The 23,927-nt window shown below is 51.3% G+C and overlaps 1 protein-coding gene across 1 annotated transcript in view; it reads right to left on the bottom strand.

Moving 5' to 3' along the window:
- PLXND1 (plexin D1) overlaps positions 1 to 23,927 on the bottom strand; it is a 79,447-nt gene that overhangs the window by 8,523 nt on the left and 46,997 nt on the right. The window contains exons 17-32 of the mRNA XM_034066551.1: positions 22,801 to 22,940; positions 22,117 to 22,284; positions 19,804 to 19,894; positions 19,398 to 19,673; positions 18,355 to 18,504; positions 15,255 to 15,369; positions 14,100 to 14,207; positions 13,333 to 13,445; positions 12,050 to 12,157; positions 10,834 to 10,964; positions 10,219 to 10,417; positions 4,812 to 4,958; positions 3,266 to 3,422; positions 2,643 to 2,746; positions 1,641 to 1,704; positions 1,018 to 1,052 (exon numbers count right to left, since the gene is read on the bottom strand). Of these exons, the coding sequence (XP_033922442.1) occupies positions 1,018 to 1,052; positions 1,641 to 1,704; positions 2,643 to 2,746; positions 3,266 to 3,422; positions 4,812 to 4,958; positions 10,219 to 10,417; positions 10,834 to 10,964; positions 12,050 to 12,157; positions 13,333 to 13,445; positions 14,100 to 14,207; positions 15,255 to 15,369; positions 18,355 to 18,504; positions 19,398 to 19,673; positions 19,804 to 19,894; positions 22,117 to 22,284; positions 22,801 to 22,940 (2,106 nt within the window). The remainder of the gene's footprint in view (positions 1 to 1,017; positions 1,053 to 1,640; positions 1,705 to 2,642; positions 2,747 to 3,265; positions 3,423 to 4,811; positions 4,959 to 10,218; positions 10,418 to 10,833; positions 10,965 to 12,049; positions 12,158 to 13,332; positions 13,446 to 14,099; positions 14,208 to 15,254; positions 15,370 to 18,354; positions 18,505 to 19,397; positions 19,674 to 19,803; positions 19,895 to 22,116; positions 22,285 to 22,800; positions 22,941 to 23,927) is intronic.

Consider the following 23,927-nt stretch of genomic DNA (forward strand, 5'->3'; position numbering starts at 1 on the left):
TTTCTCTTGCACTTTTTATTGCCTCGCTCAAGCTAGACAAAGAAAATGAAACAATCAATCTCAGTTTGCACGTTAGTCTGCTGGCCTTCCTGCTCCCAGGCCGCTGCAGTCTGGGCTCCCAGAAGCAATGCACAAGGCTTCTGCAGAAAGCAGCTTTTCTTAGGTTTGGGAAAAGCACAGGCACCATCAGGCAGTATTCCTACCCTGCCTGTTTGAAAACAAAACCAAGTATTCCACTGGGCAGGTCAGTTAGTTACTGCTCTGTAATGACCTAGCAAGCCATTTAAGGCCATCTTGGCATCGTTTCACATGTGCACATTTGGTTTCCCGTCCCTTCTCCCCCCTTGCTGAGTGCACATGTGTGTGCATGCGCTGTGTATTTGCACTCCATCCCAGCACAGAAACCTTGGCACAAAAGAAAAAGCATCAGGCTATGAGGTATTGTTGCTGTCCATAACACTTTTTTCACAGCAGCTTTTAGCATCGTTCAGCGCTTGGTCCTTCAGCAAGGAGCACAGCCAGGAGCTCATCAATCTCCCGGCCTGGGGAAGCCGGCGCCGCGCCAGGGGCTCCCGGTAGATGCCTTGACCAGGGCTGCGTGGGGTGCTACCGGCAGCTGCAGAGCTCTCCGTGGCTGCTGACAGCTACAGCACATGCACAACACTGGTTGTGCCGTCCCGGTGGTTTTTATTATGTCCCATAGTACTGAGGCTTGTCTACAGATAACCTTGCTGCACCTCTTTGAGCAGCTCTGAAGAAAACTAAGAAGCCCTGATCCAGCTTGTTCCTCACATCTGACGTTCCAGCCCACAGAGATGAATTGTGTTAATATCAGTGAGGCTGAGAAGATTTTCTCCTCTTTCATCACACACACTGAAAAAACAGGACCCACAGATTTAAGTGCAGGAGAGCCTGACTGGTCACTTCTTTGCTCCCAGCACTTCCCAGGCTGCTGCCTTCCAGGGGGACATCTCCCCAACAGCCAGCCTGGCAGCCGAGGACAACCTCTCTACTCACCAAGTGGAAGTATTTCTCCGTGTCCAGATCCTTCACTGTGAAGAAGAGAGAGACAAAGCAGCTCAGCCAGGGGCACTCAAGCTTAAATGCACTTCCACAGATACCCTCTGCGTCAGGAGGTGTTTTCCTATTCCCAAGAGCCCCAGCACTGAGCTGGCATTCCCACCCCAAGTGACCTCAGCATTTTCCTTTGGTTTGGGGTTGCTTATTGTTTTCTGGGGCACATGGTGTGTACCTCGGGAAGTCCTTTGAGGAGGACTTGAGGTCTTCCAGGGAGTGTTTTAAGAGGGATGTAAGAGGGCACAAGAGCAGGATGAGCACAGGGGCAGCCCCACATCGTCCTGCCCTGCGGTTCCCCACTGCACCCCACAGTGCCCCACAACCCCATGTGCCCAGGGCTGTCTCCCAGCCTCGGCATCAGGTCAGCTCCAGCCCAAGTAGATCCTCACTCCAGTGATGGGCTCTGTGCACGTGGCCTGGAGGTGGGGCTCAAAACTCCTTGTTCAGGTGATGTTTTGTCTCCCATGGTCCAGGCAAGGACCCAGCTCTCAGTACCCCTGGCCAGAGACACCCCTCCTCTAAACCTGGTCACCAGCAACAGGGGAAGAACAGTGAGACATTACCTCTGCTCAGTGTAGTGTCCTTCTTGTCCGACAAACTCATGGCCAGTGATGCCCCTTCAGGGATCTGCAGAGGAAGGGAAGAGCAGATGTTCATAATGGGGTCTTAATGGTGCCTCCCAGGGAGCTGGGTACAGCCCCAGGGAAATTTTGAGAGCTGGGGGACACTGGTGCAGCTTTTGCTCTGCCACAAACACCCTGTGCCTGCCCTGCCCCTGCCCTCAGGATACATTTCTGGATGTTGACACCAAGTAGTTCAGGAGGAGGGAGCGCGATGCTGTGCAGATGCTCTTTGCCTCTCCCCCAGAGGGCAGAAGGAACCTGGCTGCAGCCAGCACCTGGGGGCTGGTGCCACCTCCCACTGCCACAGCTCCGGCTCTGATGCGGTGTGGCACCGTGCCAGCAGTGGGGCTCTGAGCATGGCTACTACCCTGATAATCATATTAGTAAGTACCCAGCTCCAATTTGATTTTCCATGCACTGTTACATACCAGGGAGGATTAGGCTCACAGGAGTAACAGGGAATATGGAAATCATACCCAAATTTCTGGTTTCATTTCATTTCAAAAGGAAAAATGGTCAAGAAAACAGTTTGCTTTGCCACATTTCTGTGTGGTTTTGGCCTCTGCTCCTTGCTGCATCCCTGGCCCCTGCTCTCAGGGCACGCAGCAACAATTGTGCCAGTGACTTCAGCAGGAGCACAGATCAAGAGCAGAGTGATACTAATCAGCCAAGCTGGTGGCCGCTGGGAATAGGAGCTTTACCCCCTCCTCTTTCTGTTGTCAGTAATAACTTGTTTTGCATGAAGAGTGTTTAATTAGTTTCAGTGTGTTGCAATATTAACGAGCTTCTCGCCAGGGCAGATGTCTATTCCCTGGAAGCTCTCGTGGAGCTATGACAACCTCCCTGCCTGCTCCTGATGATCCTGTTTTGGGAGGGGGAGCTGTAGCTTGCCCCCCAGGGCCAGTCAGGCCTTGAGGAAGCAAAGCTTCCCAGCAGATTTACCTTGTAATGTGCTAATGTGTTGAGTTTCTTCCTGCCATCCTCCACCACCGAAGTGTCATCAAGGTCCCGCAGGATGTAGCTGTCGGTGCTGGTGGCGAACCACTCTGAGCATAGAGAAGGGGGAAGTGAGACACCAGCCTGAAGGAGGCACACGCCTTTGTCTGGGAGGTGTTGGCCTCTAGGCAGACAAATGACAGGTCTGAACCTGTGGCCAGACGGGAGCCCATGGGCTCAGTTATGGCTGCCTATGGAAAGACATGTATTAACAAGTCATCTCCAGGCTCAGGGGTGCTTAGAGGGTACCTGTCCTGGAGTCCAGACTGCAGGCTTTAAAGGCAGCCAGTCCAAGCATCCCCCTGCTCAACTTGGGCTTTCCTAAAGCTCCTTTCCAGTTATGTGCCCTGTTATTTCTGTCCACCAGTGTTGGTCCCACCACACATTCCTGAAGACCATCCACAGGAAAGGCTGCCCTGAGATCTGCTGTCCTAACTTAAACCATGACATCTGCCCTCTGGTCAGTGTGGCTTCACCCATCACCCTCAGACAGACACAAGATCTCCATGCAATGGCAGGTGCTTTCCCCCGTTTTAAGGACTGCCAGGTCCAACGCATCTGGTTCTTACCAAGGTCGACATCTTCCACCCTTGGCCACTGGGAGTAGGGAACGTTCTTGCAGAAGGCCTCCAGAATCTTCTCCTTCACTTGGCTGAGGGTGTCTGTGTCCATGGCCCTGACGCTCAGGGAGTCCATGCCGCAGCCTTGGAAGGAGACGTTGAGGTTCTGCAAGCAGAGGCTGAGTCAGGGGTGTCCTGCCTGGGTCTGCGGGGTCTTGAGGATGCCCACGCAGCTCCCCCTGTGCCCTGCACTGCTGGAAATGGCTGAACAAACACCACCATCCAGGCTTCACCCTCCAGAGAGGCTGAGTTACACCCCCAGGGGCTGCCAGCCCGGAGCCAGAACACGGGGACTGACACCAACACCTCCCCTGCCTCTGCCTGGCTTCACCCTGGGACAGCCCCAGCTCTGCTCTGCTTGTGTCCTCTGCTTCCCTGAGAGAAACCCTGCTCCATCCTCGAGTGGTGAACGCAGTCCCAGTGCCATCCTGCTGCCTGCCCAGGCAGCCCGGGGCAGGAGTTCAGGTACCAGGAGCATTGCTCATGCTCAGGCAGAGCTGCCTCCCAGAAGGACCCTGGTAAATGTGAGTTATCTGCAACCACTGCATCTTCATATCAGCACAGTCAGCATCCCTGACTGTGGGCACTGTGAATGTGTGAGTGAAGTCCAGTTTCCTCCACAGCATTAACTGAAGATGTCATTTCACACCCAATACTCTGCAGGTAGGTTTTGAATCGGAGGCTACCAGCAATGCGGGAACTGCCATTGCATATCCGCTGCAGTTGCTGCCCCGTCTCCAGACACCCTCTTCACACTCATCTTGCTCTTTTTGCCAAGTGGGAAGTGGCTGCACTTCCCCTGCTCACACTCACGAAGCTAGAGAGCACCAACACCCTGCGCCTGCTGCTCACCCCCCGGCTTTGTTCTGTACATTTACAGGTCAATTCGTAACAGGAATCTGCAGAGGATGTGGAAGCTTGAACCTGCTCTGAGTTATGGTGATGCACATCTGGGGTAACCTCCTGACTGCAGCGAAGCTGCTCCAGATTTATGCCAGGTAATTGAAAGCAGGATTTGATGGAGGCTCTGGAAAGGTGTCTGCTGAATCCTGTGTCAGGCACTGGAGGGACCTGAGCCCTTCACACGCACAGCCCTCGCTGCCCTGGCCCCACAGGAGACATTCTGCAGAGCCACTCTCAGCACTACTCCTGTGACCTGGGCAGAGCCCTCACCCCAGGAGCCAGGTCTGCAGGCAGCACTTCCCCAATGATAGTGAGGATGCTTTTTTGCCAGGACCGATAAACCTGTTGCTTTAACTCTGAATATGGCAGAACAAATTTTGCCGCCTCCCTTTACCATCCATCTGAGACACCTCAGTGACTCACCAAGGGACAGACATGAAAACACAGTCATGAACCTTGTTCTGCAGTCCTGAGCTTAGGCAGCAGCAAGGTGCCTGGGAGGGAAGCGGTTTACGTGTCTGTCACACCTGCACGGGTACCACACCGGCCTTGTGCACAACTGCCCCCATCAGAGCCAGGTCTAGGAACTCACCCTCGGCTTTGCCTCGATGTTCTCCCTCAGGAGCCACTCCTCGTTCAGGGTGTACCTGGCCTTCCCTGTAATGGCGTCGATGGAGCCTTTGTTAATCTGCTGTTTGATCGCACAGATCAGCAGGAAGAAGGGCTCACCGACTGTCTCCTGGGGGAAGGAGAGAACACTCAGTGAGCAAACAGAGCTGGTGGTGGTGATTCCTTCCAGCAGCGTGGCAGGGACAGGCTGTGCATGGACACTGACAGTGCCTCTTCATGCTGGGGGTAGGATCGATCCAGCCCAGGCACTGGGAACCCATCGGCCCCCCAGCTGCCCCCAGCATCTCTCTGAGGCTGCTCAGAAGTTTTCAGACTTGTGGCAATGTGACAGCACCGATGGCAAAGAGGAGACAAGAGTCGGTGACAGCCACAGGCTGTGTTTGGGAGGGTGAACTGTGACTGTCACATCAACATGCCCCAATCAACTGCTGCAGCTCAGCCCACAGGGCAGTGGGTTAGCACCTGCTGCCTCACGGGCAGAGTGCTCAGTATGGCTCAGGAGGGGGCACATGTGTAGCTGTGTGGAGTGGGGATGTGCATGCATGGAGCTCAGCAAACACAAATGTGCATTCATTTACATGTGAAATTACACAGGAACCTCAGGGAGAACCTGGCATAGGCTGACACGGGGATGTTTCTTGCAGTCTGAGAGGACACAGACTGCACAAGGTACGGCACTCAGCAAGACATGGATGGGACTGATGTGCACAAAATCCAGGCCTGCAGAGATACTCGGGTGCCCAGCTTTGTCATGAAGAGATCAGCAGAACCCCTCTTTGCACTCCCTGGCCTGTCACTGAAATCCATGGAAGTGAGCCCACTGCATGTGCCTGTGGCCCTGGGAACTGGTGTTCATACTTCTCATACCACAGCAGAGCCCCGATCACAGCAAGGCAGAAAGGATCAGGGTCAACAAGCTGTTCCCATGCGACAGCAAGCAAACACACCATTTAACTCCTTACATTCATCAAACTTCATCTTACAGGAGAGAGGTGAATTGTGACACTGCTGCAAGGAAAACAAAACCAGAACAGGGACCAGCTATTTGCAATGCGGTTCAGATACATGGTTTCATGCCAGATTTCTGATCCACTTCTGTCTGCTGTGCTGATGTGCAAGTAAAACATAAGGTGTTTTCTTAAGAAACCTTTTGGTACTGGAGTACATCCCTTTCTCCCCAGTGTTCATGTGCAATTTCCTTCCAACAAGGCAAGTGAAAATTATTGCACATTTATGCACTTTCTGAGCATCACACACCCTGCACAAGCATTGCTGCCATCTGAAATCCTACACACAACAACAGATACCAAATGATTTGGGTATTTCTCAGCTAGGAGCTGCTAAATCCTGTTCATTCTGCTTCTTAATTAAGACAGTGATTCTTTTATTCTAATTGCTCTGTAATTGCTAAAGCAATTAGTTGGATGTCAATTTGGATGTGGCTGCATTCGGTGCAGTAAGCCCTTGGCAGTGTGGTAGGGGAGCACACACCATCTGTGCCAACGGGGCACCCGCTTCGTTTTCTGAGAACAACTTCTTTTATGACCACAGGGAAGCCCCTTGGGGTTTAATGACTTCTTGCAATGCCCCTGAGCACACAGCATGAAATGGGTGCTGCAGCAGAGCTGCCAGTCTAGAAACAGAGGAAGGCATGGCTTCCAGAGAGCAAAGAAAGATGTGAAGTCATGGGGATGAGGAGTGGAGAAAGTGTCAGGAGACATACAGAAGAGTTAGTTTCTGACAGAAAGGCACAAGATAACAAGCAAGGAGATGATGACACCAATATTCCTAAGGGGACATCCTCAGGCTGCAGAACCTGCCTTCCCCATAGTGTGAGTGGGGAGCCCTGCCAAGCTCACCCTACACAAGGAGTGCTGACAGACCCCAGAGATGACCCTGCTACCAACAGGAACACTGCTTCTGTCCCATGAGTGCGAGCAGGCAGCAGGGACGAACCCAAGACTGAACTGAGAGCCGGGTTTTGGAGCCTGCCCTGTCCCAGCGTGGGAAGCTCCAGCCCCGGCCGCAGCTCCATCTGCAGAGATGTGAGGGGGCTGCCAACAGCTACGCGGCTGCCTCCAAAAACATCGTCCTGCTGATACAGGAGCTCTTCATGGCTTGAACCCAGCTCAGGCTGCTCTGGTCAGATAAAGCTGTGCGGGACGGGGCACACGCAACGTGCGGGAGCAGGAGCAGCCCCAGCCCCAGCCTGGCCAGGCAGGAAACGCCAGGGCTCAGCTGGTGAGATCCTATTTGTGCTTGGGTTTTTGGCTTTCAGGCTCAGGAACTGTGGGATGTTATGGAAATGTGCAACAGTGCTAATCAGACAGCAGATTTCAAAGAGGGGAGAGAAGGGCTGGCAGGCAGGAACTAGAGATAAAATGGCAAACTTGGAAACCTCCAGCATTGTTCGGAAAACTCATCTGGAAATGAATCAAAACTGTCTTTGGATTTGGCTGGTTGGGAGAAAGGAAGTTTAACTTGAAGAGATCAGTGCTGATTCAGGACAAAAAAATACTTAAAAAAACACAGTCTGGGGCCTTTTTTCCTCCTATTGTGAATGTATTTTAATGAGACTTCATTTTCATTTCTGACTGAACTGTTACGGGCTCTTAAAGCTACCCAGGGCACTGAAATAACTTTGCAGTAATGGGAAGCACAGTTCAGGCTGGCATCACTTGAACTGTTTCATGCACATGAGCGTGGGAGGGCTTGGGTTTTATATGCTTGGGAAAAAAAAGAGTTTAGAGCCCAGGCTGGATTCACATGTTGCTGCCCTATTAACGAGGCTGACAAGTCATTAGAGATGTCCTCCCAGGAACACATTACAGCCATTTCCAAAGTGTCTTGGTGAGGCTGGGGTGGGAAAAGCACAGAGAACAGCTGCTTATCCCAAGTGCCTGCTAATTTTGGGATTATTATCTATTTGCATTCTGTGAAGAACCAAGCCTCAGCTCCATCCCACATGTGAAACTTTGGGAAGCTTGGACCCAGACCTGAATTCCAGGATGTTAATTTTCCTTCAGTTCCCAGTCCCTCGGTCCTGCTAGGAGCCAGGCACAGTGGTATCACAGTGTCTCATGGGGAAGGTTTTTTTCTTCCAGCATTTTCCACCAAAGCTGTAGCAGCAAGTAGAGACATGGACTGTTTTATCTACAGTTCTCACTTCTAAAGAAACAGGGGTCTGCATTGACTGTGCAGAGGCTGCAAGCTCCCTCTGACTCCAGCCCAAGCAGCCTCCTGCTGGGTCTTCATCACATCTCCTGCCCACACTGAGCCAAAGCTCCCTGTCAGACTGGTGACTCCATCGCCTTCAGGTGCCCTCCACATGTTCAGACCACGAGTGACTGTGGCCTGCAACCCCTTCCCAGCTGAAGACAGCTCCTTCAAATCACTCTCCCCAAAACACAAATGGACGGACTGTTAGGCAGAGCATTAATACGAAACAAATGTTTTGAGCATGTAGCGTTGACTTACAAGGGAAAATACAAGCACTTGGAATTTTTCCACTGCACAATGGCAGGGAACTTTGCAGCAGCTGTTTCAAATAGAAGTTGTGATTAATGGGGATAATTCAGGAATGAAAACCAGACCCATCGTCACACGGCTGACAGGCCAGTGCTACAGGCAGGCGGGCAGCCTTTCTTTTTAACCAAGAAAGGCCTCTCTGAAGGCATCAGAGTTTGATCCAGAGGAACGCAAGGCACATGGGAGGCATTTGACTATTGCTAGTATTTAAATCACAGCCCTGAGCTGAAACCATCCAGGTACAAGGAGGTGACCGGGGAGGTTGGAGCTCCTCACCACCTCTGAACTGTACATTGTGCCCATTGCTCCTCACCAGGACCAAGCTGCACAGAGTGCCCACTGCTCCTCACCAGGACTGAGCTGCACAGAGTGCCCATTGCTCCTCACCAGGACCAAGCTGCACAGAGTGCCCATTGCTCCTCACCAGGACCAAGCTGCACAGAGTGCCCATTGCTCCTCACCAGGACTGAGCTGCACAGAGTGCCCACTGCTCCTCACCAGGATTGAGCTGCACAGAGTGCCCACTGCTCCTCACCAGGACTGAGCTGCACAGAGTGCCCACTGCTCCTCACCAGGACTGAGCTGCACAGCATGCCCAAGCTTCAGGCCCACGTGACAGGACTCAACTTTTTCCTCTTTTTTTGTCTTTCCTTTTCCCTGAGAAAGCCTTCTTGCACAATGTCCATTTTTAGCACACACTGGAGCTGGATCAGATGCCTCACATGTGGCCTCCACTCTCCAGAAGGAGAGATCAGCACTTTTTTTTCCTCCAGTGGTTTAACTACAAGCAGAAAAACTGAAGATTAAAAACCTCCTCACTAATTCACTCTTTTCTGCCCTTACAGGCTGGGCCTTGCTGCATGGGCACAGCCACCCTCATTTGCTCCTGTAAGTTTTCTTTCATTATTCTGGCTAATTGTGTGAGCTAAAATGAAAGATTATGAATGACAAAACCACGGGCTTTAGGACAGAAAGTGATCATCAGCTGGGATCAGAAGACATGATGATATGTATGAGGACAATGCAGTATTGCTTCTGTGGCTATAGCAAACACTTTGGGAAAAGAGATTTTTCAAAGGCTTTTTCAAGGCCCTCCCCTGTGGGTATAATGGAGTGTCCTCCAATTAACTGCCATGGAATCAATTAAGTCATTGCTCAATTCTTCTGGGAAGTTCCACCAGAACTGGCAGGCATTGGAGATAAAGCACTGAGCAGATAGACTGTTGATGTGCTCCAAGATGCCAAATAGATTCCTTTTCGTTACCATCAGAAGGCAGTCAAGCTTCTGGGACAGATCCTCCTTCTCCTGCTAAGATCCCCCTGGTTGGTGTGGAACACCAGGACATCTCCTGCATGAGAAACCCCATACACCAATGGGCACCGGCATGGAGCAGCCCCGGCCCCAGCACCACCATCCCTCCTGACAATGCTGAATGGGCTGGCAGCCAGCAGCATGGCTGCGGGAGCTGAGCAAAGCAAACAACAAATAACTGGAACAGTTTCCAAAACCTCATCCCATTCTGGTTACTTTTCAACTCCCTACGGCTCTCTTCTCAAGCATGGCAAAAAAGTTGCTTCATGCTCTGGCCTTGGCAAAGGCCACCGCAAAGTCTGGTCTCACCAAATCCCCAGGCAGAAGGGGAGAAGCAACTGAGCTCAAGGTTGCTTTTCCACACTTGAACCTTTCAATACACTGGAGTTTGTCAACCAGCAATGACCATGCAAGTGGCAGTGTTTGCTACTTGAGGTCTTTAGGTCCTCAGCTGCCCCACACATCCCTTACTACCATTGCACACAGTGCTGAGCTCACACCCACAGCAGCAGTGATCTGGATCTCTTACTCTGAGATAGCTGTACATGCAGATGGACATCCAGTTGGTGAGCATCTTCTCCACCACAGATTCTGTTCTCCTCAGCATCAGCTTGGGGTTTTTGGAAGCTGAAGCATCTATTAGATCCACCAAGAGGTCCTTCATGATGCTAGTGTAATACTCCAGTTTCCCATGCAACGCAATAGTAAGCAGGGAGGCCAGGTTACATCTGAAACACAGAAATGGGTATGCCTCAAGCACCAATCGAACAAGACCAAACTGCTGACTGGCTTAAAAACCCCAAAACACAAAGGCAGTATTCCAGGCAATTTTCATCAACCTTCTCAATGATGTCAAAACTTCAAACCTTCTTTCATTGCTGCAGGACCTTGGATCAGCTCCCACCCTTTTACTGGTAAACCAAGTGTTCAGGGATACCCTCATGAACGAGTTGCTCATTGTACCTTTTGGTGCTTTTCAGGATAACAGAGGTTTATGGCCATCCGTTTCTAATCGAAACGTGGCAGGCAAGTACAGCTCAACCTTCAGCTGAAGAGCACGCTCCAGCCATGGGCTGGATTGCTCACACATTAGGCATAAATCAGTTTCCTCCGGCTGCCAGGTCTTTTGTTCTGAGGCTCATACCTGTCTCTAACAGCAAAGTCCTTCTGTTGCTCGAGAGCATGGACAAACACAATGAGGAAGTGCTTGTTGTTGAGTAAGGTGGAGAACAGAGAGATTCCTTCTTCCATATTGGGCCTGCAGTTTTCAGGGATCTAAAGGAAAAATGAGAAAGCAGAGTGAGAAAACCCCTGGCTGTTGTTTTCCTCCAGCTTTTATCCATCCTGGCTGCAAGGATGTCCCTGCTGAAGATGGAGGTACTGAGCTGAAGACCCCTTACTCCTTCTGCTTGGCACAAGCCAGCAGCTTGCTTTTCTGGAGAGGGCACAACTGTGTGTGATACACAGCTGTATCACAAGCAGCTTGCTCAGGGGCTTTGCCAGTGGCAGTGTCATTCCTCTCTGCTCAGCATCTGGGAGGCTACCTGGAGTACCGTGGCCAGTTCTGGGCTCCCCAACTACAACAAGGATGTTGGCAAAGTGGAGCAAGTGCAGCTGAAGGCTGCTAAAACAATTACTGGGTGTATAAGGAGAGGTGGAGAGGGCTGGGTTTGGTCAGCCTTCAGGAAAAGTTCTAATGGGAGATCTTACTGCAGTCTTCAGCTGCCCCATAGGAGGGCAGAGAAGACAGAGCCAGACTCTGCTGGCACAGGGCTAGGATGAGAGGGAAGGGACAGCAGATGGGGCATCGAACACTGATTAAATATAAGGAAGGAAGTTTTCACCTTTAAGGTGGTTGAACACTGCAACAGGGCCCCAAGAGGCTGTGGAACTTCCATACTTGAACACACTTGACACAGCTGGACAAGGCCCTCAGCAACCTCATCTACTTGGGGCTGCTTTAAGCAGATTTCCCTTCCAACCTCTGATCCTTCAATTCCTATTTCTTGTCCACACAAAACCCAGCTCTGGGACAACAGCAGCTTTTACCAAATACTGCTTGGGAGGAATCTCATTTATGATGAACTGTGCCTGGGACTGAGGTTTCACACAGTACAACACACCCAGGGACAAAATACCATAGCAGAGTTAGGGAGGATCTCAGGACAACACTCCTTCATGCAAGAGCACATCCACAGAGATGCCTTCTCCAAACAAAGCTGATCCGATGCTGGTATGTGTTAATTGTTTTGAGTGATCAAGCATCCCCCATGCACCACAAGAAGATACCAGCATTATCAACCCACATGATTACAGTTAGCAACCACTCAAAGCATTTGTTCTGTTAGTGGGTTACTCACTTTCCATTCCCCCACCAGGAGCGGATGAGTTTCCTGGACCTGGGAGCCCACCTGGGAGCTGAGCTGCTGGGATGGCAGGATGTAGCACTCCTCGTAGAGTGAGGAACACTGCAACCAAGCACAGTGTTAGGGGAGGGCTCTGCACCCGGCCAGGGACGTCCTCGCTTGCCGTGCACCGCAAGGGAACAAGACAGAGACATGTAATTGGGACTGAGGACCACCCATTCTGCACTGGTATGGTTTACAAAGCCCTTAAACACTTTGCAAGAGCCTCGTGAATGAGCAAACACCACAAGAGTGGGGGGAGGCAGATGTGTGCGCAGACACAAGGCTGTTAGGGTAGGGAGACTGCAAATAGACTAATTTGACAGCTAGAAAAACCCCAGAAGAGAAAGCATTATAGAAGACTTAAGTCAAAATAGAGGAGTACTGGGTGTTTTAACATATGTAACTTTTGAAACAGATGGGGAAAATGTATAAATCTCTAACATTCTTATAGCAGCCTGAGTCTTGAAGACTCCAGTGTACAGATATGTAGAGACTGGATAACTGAAAAACCTGAGTAATGACTCCTAATGAAATACTCTGTAGTCATAAATCATCATCTCACTCCTCACCACTGAAATGCAACTGCCTCAGGGGTGAAATACAGCCGCTGTTAAGGGCGTGCAGCGACGCAGCCGAGCAGCCTGTGACAGGAATTATGGCACCGGCGAGTCTGGTGCGGCTCCAGAGGAGGACTCTGGGTAGACAGACTAGGACTGGGCGCCCATGGGGTGTCTATGGGGAGCACCAGGCACCCAGCCTTTGACAGAGAGGAGAGAAAGGGGGAGACTGGGCTTTCAGTGAGCCCTGAAGACCGGCAGAGCAGTTGGGAATGCTCGGTGGCACACTGCAAGGAACAAACAGCCCCTTTTCCCTGAATGCCGATGGCAGATACACCATTCAGCATCAGCTGAACAGAGTGGGGTGACACTGGAGCCCCTGGGGACAAGGGGGAGTCCCCAGTCCCTTCTGGTCATGGAACAGAGGGTGTCCAACAGCATCCAGTGGGTGAGCCAGAGCCACTGCCAGCTTCCTGCCATGTGCAAGTATCACACCCAGGGGCTGTGGCTCCACTTTTGATGATAACTGAGGCTGAAATATGTGGCAACTAAATATACAGTAGTGGAATTATTTTGTTACACAGTAATAACCCTATAGCAGCGGGGAAGCAGAGCCCTGATCTGGTTAGGAAGGACCTGGGAGTGATCAGGTGCCAGTGAAACCCAGTACTGTCTTACTTTGGGGAAGAATGTCCGGGTGACGAAGTGCTTGTACTCCAGGAACGGGATCCCCTGGCTGCGGTTTAACTCCTTGGTCAGGTCTGTCATGTCTGTCTGCAGCTCTGCAAAACCTTACACAAAGAGACCCGCAGATGGTGAGAGCTCCGAAACACCAACAGCTGAGGCAGCAGCAGGCTGGCACCGAGATGTGTGGCACATCTCAGCTCTGCCTCCTCCAGCCTTTCCCTAGAGTGGGCTGCCGCAGGTTTTCTCAGCAAGCAGCACATCAGTGTCAGGGTTTAACCACCAGCACTCCACAGCATGTCCTGCAGCACTGACAGAGGGAATGCCAGCCCTGCCTGCAGGAGCACAGCCCTGTTGCTGGTCCTGCAGGACCCCAGCCTGCACTGCAGCCATGTACCATGGGGACAGAGACTGATGCTGGGTGGCTTCTCCCACTGCTCTAGCAGCAGTGTGCTGCAGTTTCTGTTGCACCCAATCATAGAGCACACCAATTAGTGTGGCCTTGAAGCAACCCTCTGACATGGCCAAGGGCCATTAACCCTGCTTGCCCAAGTCAGGCAGCAAGACAGCAGCAGAGTCACGCTTCCAGCCTCTGAGCCTCATTCACAAACCCTGCTGAAAGCTCAAAGGTAATGACAGAAATTCTCCTATAAATAATTCTATAAACTTCTACTGGGTATAAGGTGAACAGCTTCAAGCTGCTATTCCGACATCTCCCTCCCAGTTCTGGCTCCTCCTTGGCACCCAGCATGGTGACTTACCTTTGCGGATTTCCTCCCGGATCTGTGACTCCATCTCCTCCATCTGGAGCAGGGTTTTCTGCCAGTAGCGCTCGGCTCTGCGGCTCTTTGTGCAAAACACAAAGAGAGCTGGAAAAGAGGAAGGGAACAAGCCTGTTGGAGTAGGGCTTAGGAGCAGCTGCAGCTAGGATCAGAGTGGTCCTCTGCTGACATGGGTGCAGAAAGCTAAACTCAGTGTTGGTTTAACACCTACAACAAGACTGGTATCTGATCAGGCAGTGGTCGATTATCTGTAAATAAGTAAAACCAGCTGGAATTTAATGATTGTGCTGTAGCTGTCATCTTCAGTTTAGGTCTGGGCTGTCTGCATTCAGCTCAACTGTATATTAATGTATTCCAGCTGATTAATGAATACAGATTTTAAGATGTTTACCACTTGTATTACACTGACATGTCTGACAGCCTTCCTGTGCCACCAGAAAAATGTTCCTAATGATGGCTGGTGCATTTAATAAATAGTGTGCATTAGAACCTTTAGTAAAAATAAATTAAATCCTATTAGAAACACCTCATTTGCTGTGAGCTGGCAGGTTTCTGCTGCACAGGGTTTGCTGGGCATGCGATGAGGAGCTGCCCGAGCCAGAGGACACAGGTGTGTTGCACAGCTCCCAGTGAGCTGGGCAAACTGCTGTGTCTGCTCCAGGTCTGCAGCTACGGATGCTTGCTCTGTTCTTCATACTCTTTGCCAGGTGCCTGTCGTTGCCTGTTGGTGATGACAGGACCTTGGGCTAGGTGGGCCTTTGGGATGGTCTGGGACAGTCATGCCTGTGCTCATGTCAGTATGAGTCCAAGACCAGTTTCTCACACTATTTTGTATTATCATAGCTACAAAGTGTTTGGGGGAAAAGCTAAGTTTATAAATATCACAGGCTCAAGTAACAGAGTTGAGCTATGGATTCAGCCAGCAAATGCTCCATGCTGCAGGAAGCTCTGATCCTGGGTACTGGCTTGATCCATACAAAGAAAAGTGATGCTTGCACCCAGACCAGTTTCAGATGCTGCACAACTGCAGCACTCAGAGGTTTCTTAACATGTGAGTGGGCCATCTTCACGCCTCCACATGCAAAGAGAAAAAACCCCAGCACAGCCTAGAAACTCATTGTTCTGTTCCCTTACCTACAACAGAGAGAACCAGCAAGATGCTGCAGATGACAATGGAGACGATGATTGCGGTCTCTCCTCCCCCAAGGTGAAGCATTGCAATTGTGTAGTTGAACTTTCCAACTTGGATCTAGAGAGGGAGAGGGAGGGAGGGAGGAAAAGCAGGAGCTGAGCAGCACGTTGCCAAGCAGCTCAGAGGTTGAGCAAGCAGGGACCACAGGGTACCACTCAGCAGACGTTCGCCTATCCTAAGGCCACCACAGGGATCCATGTCACAGCCCCACTAAACCCAGTGCAGAACACAAGACAACCTTTTCTTAGAGAGCTCACCGTACCGTAGAGTGCTGCCTAAACTACTTTTACTAGAAAACCACTTGCAGTAAGCAACCGACTTTGTTACGCCTCTGAAAAGCCTTTGATCTCCTCCAAAACCAGACTGCTGCCACTTAGGAGAAGGAAGGAAAAGAAACTTTCAGGTCTTTGAAATACAAGTAATGGAAAGTTTGGTTTTGATTTTTTAAAGTTTTACTTTTGAAATAAAGTAAGAGAATAAAAATAAATAATAATGGGACCAGAGAGGAGTAATGATCCTGTGGCCAAAGCAATGGGCTGGGTGTCAGAAGTGCTGGCTCTGCTCCCAGCCCATACTTCTTGTGACACCAAGCACAAACTACTTGAGCTCAGTCCTTCGGTCTCCTGATCAGCAGAAGGGAGGAAGCCAACACACAACACCACAGGCAGGCTGCTGAGTTTATTTGGTGCTGTTTATAAATGGCTCTTTAGATCCCTGGGATGAAAGGGTGCAACAGCATCATCTGATAAGGAGAACTCATGACCATGCAAGTCTTTTGCTTCCGGAAATGTGAGTTTCACTTCTCTCAAGGAATGAGAAGCAAGAAAAGCTTGAGGAAAAAGAAACCAAAAAAACCCCAAACTGAAATGAGGTCAGGAAGAGATGGAATCACCTTACTGTTACATCTGTGTCATGGAGCACCTCCAGGAAAGGTGCACTGTCATTAAAGTCAAATCTCAGCAGCTGGGACAAAGTTCTTCCCACCACATCCACGCATCAGGCACTGTGTAGCACACAGCTCCATACCTGCCTGGAAATCCCATCCTTTGCTCTCGGGGGTGCTGGTGAGGGCACCAGTGCTGCCAGCCAAAGACATCCAGACAAGGCTCTGCCCAGAGCTGCTGCCTCCGTGGGCAAGAGAGGAAGCAAAGCCCCATATAGGCAGCACTGGCTGGCAGCACCCAGAGTCAGGGGAACATTCAGCATCTCCAGCCACCAGTGCTGGACACAAGGCCCAGCTCCAAGCCCCAACGTGCCCTTGGACCAGCCCCAGATGGGCTCTGGCACTGATGGTTTCTGGGGTGGTGCCTCCAGCAAACCCAGACCAAAACTAAGCCCCAGCTCACCTACTGCACTCCCAAAAGAGCTGCTTGAAAGTGATCTCCAAAACACAGGGAGGCTCAGGAGCCTCATCTTCATCACCAACTCCTTTTCTCTACAGACAACTCCTACTGCCCTGTACAACTTGCTAACATGGGCCTCCACAAAACCGCCATACCCAAAATCAGGGTCAGAATTCAGATCACCATTGGGACACATTTTCAAGGGCTGTTTTCCTGTGTTCTCACCACTGCAGATGGGAGCTCTACCACCTAAACAAGAACAGACTGGGCAGTCACAACAACAAGCATTTCAGCTCCCCAGAAGCATTTGCATCAGTGGCCCCTGGCTGCTGCCCTGGCTGCAGATCAGGCAGGGACCACTGTGCTGTGCAATCAAAGCTGCTGCAAGTGTTATAAAGGCAGCTGCTGCTATGAAGGGGAGAGCAGGAGATAACTCCAACCACACATGAAGGTCCGATACATGTGCACAGACATGATAAGAGTTGATTGTTCAGCTGCACTCTCACTGCTGGTACACTCTTAATAGCTATGTGATACTTCAGGGCTGGGTATCATTCTCCTGCTTCCTAAGGACCTACTAGGGCATTGCCTGGAATGTTTTATGTCAAACCAAGACTAGCAAACTCATAAATTCCTTTTCTTCCCCAAAGGGATTTTCCTGTTTCTCAGTTCTAACTAAAAACAAATCTACCCTATTTAAAATTTCCATTAAAATGACTTGGGAAATTCTGCTACTTCTGCATTTCCATGTTCCCAGTTTCAACAGAATTTCACACATCACAGCTTGTCATCAGTAAACTGGACGAGCCTGTCAGTGAACTGGTGGTGCATTTTCATGCCATTCTTCCAGGCAGTACAAGCCCACAGCTTCTGCAACTCCCTCACAGTCTTCCTCCTCCTCCTCCTCCCTGTCACGCTGCAGACTCCCACCCATTCACAGTTAAACACAGAGTGGGGTGCAAAGTCTCAGACCATGGAGATGAAGGCATTTACTCTCCAGATATGAAGAGGCAAAGTCACATCCCTGTGATCAGCTGCAGATCACATGAGGAAAACTGAGGGCAAGAAGAGCAGGTAAGTCCAGCCCTCCATGGAAAGGACACTAACAAAGTACTGTGAATTCTGCAGACACAAAGAGGAACAAGAGCCCTGAACACCGAACACTTCACGGTGACAAATGGCAGTCCCTGGGAAGCAACACAAAACCTTCCAGCCCTATGCACTGCTCCTGCCCTCCCCAGCCACACGCAGGGACCCGTCTCCAGCAGTTCACTGCAGCTTGGTGAGGGTGAACCCTCACATCCACTTGTAGCCCCTGTGCTGGCCGTTGGAGCCCAGCTGGGGGAAAGCTGCATGGAAATCCCCAAACATGTCTCATGAGGGGCACAAGGACAATTACAGCAAGTGACGAACCCTCCCGTGCCCAGACCTCACAGCGCCTTACACAAGAGCTGACAGAATCCCCCAGCTCACAGCCCAGCTCTGCACCGGCAGCGGCTGGTGCCCACAGTGCAGAGCGGGCAGCCCCTCTCCATGGCTCGGGGCAGCCTCAGCACCGACTGCTCCTGCATCCCGACAGCGAGCCGCTGGCAGAGGTGCTCTGCCCACCTCCCATGGGGTCAGCGCTCACCCCTGCCCGGCTGGGCTTGCACAGGGACCCCTGTGCCCATGCCCAGAGCATGGAGGCTCCGGGACTCACCGTCACCGGGAGCTGCCTGTCCGAGGTGCTCAGTGACTCGTTGACAGAGCAGTGGATGACTTTGTCCGAAACAATCTGGATCTCACACGAGATAAGGCCAATCTTCACTTGGTACTCGTTGCTTTCCAGGCCCAGGCTGTCAGGCTCTTTCTAATGACAAAAATAGAACCAGGATGTCAGTCTTTAGAGCAGCAGTCACAATTGCAATGGATTTTCCTGCCTTACTTTGCGTATTCCCTGCTGGTTTTGAGACCTGGGAGGACTCTCCATCACCAAGGACATTTTTCCAGCCCTCCACAGGAAACCCAGAACTGGGCCATTCCCCATTTTCCTGTTTCCCATTCCTCACTCAGCATGGGGCACAGGATGAGCAAGCCCCTCACTGAACCTGGAAAAATCTCCTTTTGATCTGCTCTGCTGTGCACCAATGATAAGGATCTAAGCGCCCACCTGGGAGAGGGGAAGGATGTACAGAGGAGATAGCCAGGGGATGTGTCTGCAGAGCCTGAGAATGGGGGAGTGAGTTTCTGAAGCACGTTGCAAGCAGTGAGGATATCCTGCGGTGAACAATGGCCTTTGAATTACTGTTGCACATTGTCCAAATCACTCAATTGCTGTACCCTGACTTCCTTGTTAACTCAGCTGAATTCAGTAACCATGACCTGTTTCTGCAAGAATAAATACCTATTGTCAGGACCTTCTGGAGCACCTGCCTGATTTCAGGCCAGTGCATTACCATTCTCTTTCATATATCCAGTATTTTATTTAGCTTCTTGCTACTACATCCTCCAAAGGCAGCTCTCTGCCACCATGACTCAAAGGGCATCCTCAGGTCAGGCTGTGTCTCCTGGTGAAGAGATGCAGGTGCAGTGGACTGAGCAAGAACTGCCAGCTCCTGCATCATTCCTGCCTCTCCCATCCTCATCCATCCTCCGTCTCTCTCCTGCCTGTGTGGACAGTCACAGTGCTGGGACTGAAAAGCTTCCCAGTGGGGAGCATGCAACACCCTGAAAGAAGCAGAGCTGTTAATGCCATGCTCTCACGTGTATAACCAGGGTTAAGGGCTCGCCAGGATGGTGCTTGATCCACTTCTCCTTCTTGGCTGTGAAGAACTGGGGGTCAGCATAGTACTCCAGGTTGAACTTGCTGATGTGCAAGGCCTCCTCAGGGTACATCTCCTCATCCAGAGCTGGACGGTCATCTGTGTAGAGGCGACCATTGAGATAGAAGTCGACGGGTGCAGGCTTGCTCCCCACAGTGATGTTGGAGGCAGCAGGAGAGGGGCAGGTGATGATGGTGTCAGTGTGAACCTTGCAGCTCTGACAGCAGGAGAGAGCACACACGTCAAACCCCGATGTCCTGAGTGCTCCCACCCAGCCCTGCTCCCAGCCCAGGCTGTAGCAGGCACTAAGGCCTCAGCTTCAGGCAATACCCAGGGGGGACACCCACCGTTGGCTCTCTGCCAATGCCTCGGACCACCATGGACACGTTCTGGACCAGTTCAAAGCCTCTTCCTTCCAGGGTGATGATCCTGCCCCCGCTTTGAGGAGAAGGGAACAAAGAGAGGGTCACTGCAGATGCAACCCAGCAGAGGCACAGTGGCTGGGGCTCCCTGCTGCCATTTTCCCAGGGATGTTTCCCAGGTGCATGAGCAGAAGACGTAACCCAGCAGCCAGTCTTCTTCCTACTCACGGCAAGCATCCACACTGCTGCCAAGACATCAGGGAAGGAAGGAGGAGCAGTGGCTGCTATGGTGGAGAGCGGGGACCTCTTCCAGCAGCAGAAAGCTGCCCCCTCACTCCCACTCCCCAGAGCAGCAGCCTGCCTCTGTCTGCTGGGGCACACAGCAGGTTGTCCAGGCCACCGATGGTGTAAGAGGTGAACCTTCAATTCCCCAAAGCAAGGGTCAGGAGATATTCCCTCACGGTCCCCACAGAGACCTGCAGAGAGCTGTGAATCCTGGAGTGGGAAGAGACCCCTTTAAGGCTGACAGGGATCCTGCATCTCCCAGACACTTCTGATTTAGATCAGAATGTGAAGTTGTTTTGTGTTTTGGATCTGCTGCCTGGAGAATGTGAAACGTGGGCCTCTCAATGTGCAGTCAATTAATGACAGTGATGAGAAGACCCTGATGTTCTGCTAGGCAGGGCAAGGGATGGAGAACTGGCCCTGCGTTTCTGCCCTGGACAGCAGAAATTACAACCTGGGTTTACCTTCCCCTTCCTTCACATCACATCTGATTTATTCAGAGCATCTCTCACAGAAGTCAGGACTTACAAATGCTATCATCTGAGGACCACTACAGGCACAGTGATTTTGGGCCCAAGGTTCTCTGAAATCTGGGGGTATTACTACACATTTATGATCCAAGTTTCTAACTGAGGGCCTGTCACATCTGCAGACAAGTTTACAACTTCTGTCCTGTTGTAAACTTTGCTTACATGGATTATTTTAGCAGCATGGCAAGACAAATCAGATTGCCACTTTTACACAAGTTAATGACCCCTCATGTTCAACACCCCAGCAAGGCACCAGAGCAGCTGGGCTACACGAGCCACCAAGTAGTCTGGTGAGTGAGACTGCTGTCATGCTCCCAGTGGAATGCAATTTTTGCTGTAAATACTAAGAAAGCAAACCAAGGTGACAGAGAAATACCCTGGTGGTTTCCTTTGTGAATGTGGGCACTGACATTCTTCCACTGTCTCTGTGCTCAGATACCGCTCCCACCACTCAGTGCAGTTTGCAAGCCTATGAGGAGCTGAGGTTGGCTGAGTCACTGCTGTGCCTTGTCATTAACTTTCCCACAGCCCATATCTTTGGTGCTGCACTTGGGAATGCCGAGACACGGCTTTGCTCCAAGGGGATCAGACCATCAAAGTCACAAGAGCACTGCTTTCATCATGGTCCTGCAGGCTCAGGCACTGGGCTCTTGGATTTCTTGGTCAGCCCTGGGTTTCCCAGGCTGCACAGCCAAGAAAGGTGGGATTTCACCACGGTATCCAAAGGAATAGGAGCCTGAGAGCTCCACAGAGAGACATGAAATTAAAAGCAACACTCTTTGAAAATGAAATACCCTGACTGGGGAAAGCTGAAATCCAAAATTACAAATCTCAGCTTATCCTCCAACAGTTTTACTGCCAACAAAAGTCCTCAGGGTCTCATACAGCCCCATCTGAACCCTCCTAAAGCACCCATCGGTGTGCACAGTGCAGTTACCATGTCCTAAATTCACTGAAGTGAGCTACTTAGAGTCCTGGTGTGTAAGATCTCTTCTGCTCCTGCTGGGGCACACTGGAGCACCCTGGAGCACTCTGGTGCCCTTTTGTACCTATCTGCAAGCTACCAACTGGTACAAGGGCTTAGAACACCCCTTTCTGCATACAGGACCCTCTCCTGCCAGCCTGGAGCTGACCCTCTCTTTTGCAGGTAGATGCAGATTATGTGTCAGCTCTGAAACAGAAGCCAGGATGCTACAATAGTGTGGCAGGGGCCCCAGTACCATACCCTGCCTCCTGGCTGTGCTTCAGGGTCTCCTGACACGGGGTTTGCTCAGGATTTACTCTGCATCTGGATGGCTTGAAGCACAGGCAGGGCAAGCCTGTGCTGCCTGCACCAGCCTACACCAGGTACTCCAGTTAGGTCCAGGCTTTGATGGGAGAGCCCTGTTCACTTTTCAGTCTGCAAAAATTAAGGGGCTGATCTCCACAAAGGTCACAAAGGAAAGATCAAGTCCTGGCAGCTCAGCTGAGGGAGGCACCTTACCTGATCTGGCTCTTCTTGGGGCTGATGTCTGATATAATTGGGTTCTTCTCATACTTGAAGGTGATGTTGTAGCTGGCACAAGACTTGTTCTCGAACTGAACGCAGACTCTCACTGCCGCGGTGAGCTCCGTAGAGGGCATAGTGCAGGTGATGGTGCTGGCATTGCGGCTGCATTGGGAAAGCAGGGTAAGCTGCAGGGAGCCAGGGCAGGCAGAGCACCGGAGCCTGGCCCCGTGGACCTGAGCACCCCCTCAGGAGCAAGGCAGATGGTAGACATGGGCAAGAAGGAGTTCCCAGTCACACGCCAATCCCTGTTAATTACACTGCCTACTAACGAGCAGTCTCAGCTTTTATCATCCCAGGCTGCCAGACTGAGTCCCCATCCAGCCAAAGGGAAAGAGCACACTCCTAATTCTATCTACTGACAAGAGAGGAACATACAGGAGGAGAGTTTTCTTCACCACTCTGGGAACACCAGCCTGACAGGTGCTGGAAATGGAGACAGCAGCCAAGTGGGCTGCTGGGGATGTTGCACTGGCTCCAAGGCTTAGCAGCAGCATGCAGTGGTTCCGCTGTGTCCCCACCAACCCCCAGCTCTTCCTGACCTCCTTGTGGACAATGCCACCCTTCCTAACACTTGGCTCTTGTCACTAGATCAGTGCCAGTCCCCAGACCCAGTCCCACCTGAGGTCAGTGCACTGCCTGGAGGTATTGACCAGAACACGTAGCTCGGAGCCGACATCCAGGCTGCTGCCTCTGATGGTCACTCTGGTTCCTCCTGCCTTCGGGCCATTGAGGGGAGCTATAGACTGCACCACAGGAAGCTAAAAACAAAGGGGACATCTGATTTCTGGCCTGGCAAATTCACAGCTGGATACTCCACACTGCACATGAGAATTGCTTCAGTAAATTTAAGTATCCAGTACTGTCAGGCTCTAATAGAGCAGCATAGCAAAAGCTTTCACTGGCAGGGTTTCAGAACAAGGGAAGAAGTGCAAGTGCTGAGGAGTGAGATCATGTAAAACCTCTGTGACTCTCCATGGTCCCTAAACTGGCAATAAATGAGGCATGAGCCCAACTGGACCCCAGATCCCACCAGTCCCTCGAGATTTCCAACAGAATGTCCAGAGGTGGCGACAGCTCAGAAGAGGAAAATTCTCACTCATCCCAGCTCCCACCATCTCTGCCCTTCCAGATCTATTTCTTCCTGAATATGATGATAATGCTAAAGCCCCACTGGGTGATGGCCTTGAGATCTGTGAAAACAGCCACCTGGCTCTATATAATTGAATATCAAACTCGTCCTTAAGGAAGCTTCAAATCTGAATCTCTGGAGGTGACAGGAAGTTACTTTGCCTCTCCCCATTTCCAGCAGAAATTAGCATGTGTGTTATCTGCATCTGCAGCCCCTGCAAATCTTCCTGAGATTCATGAGCTGGAGGCTTTGATAACTAATGCAGTGCTGAGCCCTCACGGCGGCTACACCATGGTCCTCAGGAGAGTCTGCTGGGCAGCCACCCTGCTCTGGTGCGAGCAGGACACAGAGGGCAGAGAGAACAGTTATGTCAAGGCCCTTCCATAAGGCTGTTGGAGCACTGCAAGGCACAGGCTGGGGACAGCTGGAGCTGCTCCCATCCTGTTTGCTGCAGCCACCGAGCAAAACTGCAGCAGTGTTCTGAGGAGGAGTGAGCTGCTCCACTCCACCTGGTGCAGATGCCCTTTCCTGTCAATCCCAGCCACAAACATCCTTATTAAGAGCTATCCTTGCCTTTGTCCTACACTCAGACCGCTTTACTCCTCTGCAGCCATTT

Source organism: Melopsittacus undulatus, chromosome 9 (assembly GCF_012275295.1).
Source record: "Melopsittacus undulatus isolate bMelUnd1 chromosome 9, bMelUnd1.mat.Z, whole genome shotgun sequence".
NCBI lineage: Eukaryota > Metazoa > Chordata > Aves > Psittaciformes > Psittaculidae > Melopsittacus > Melopsittacus undulatus.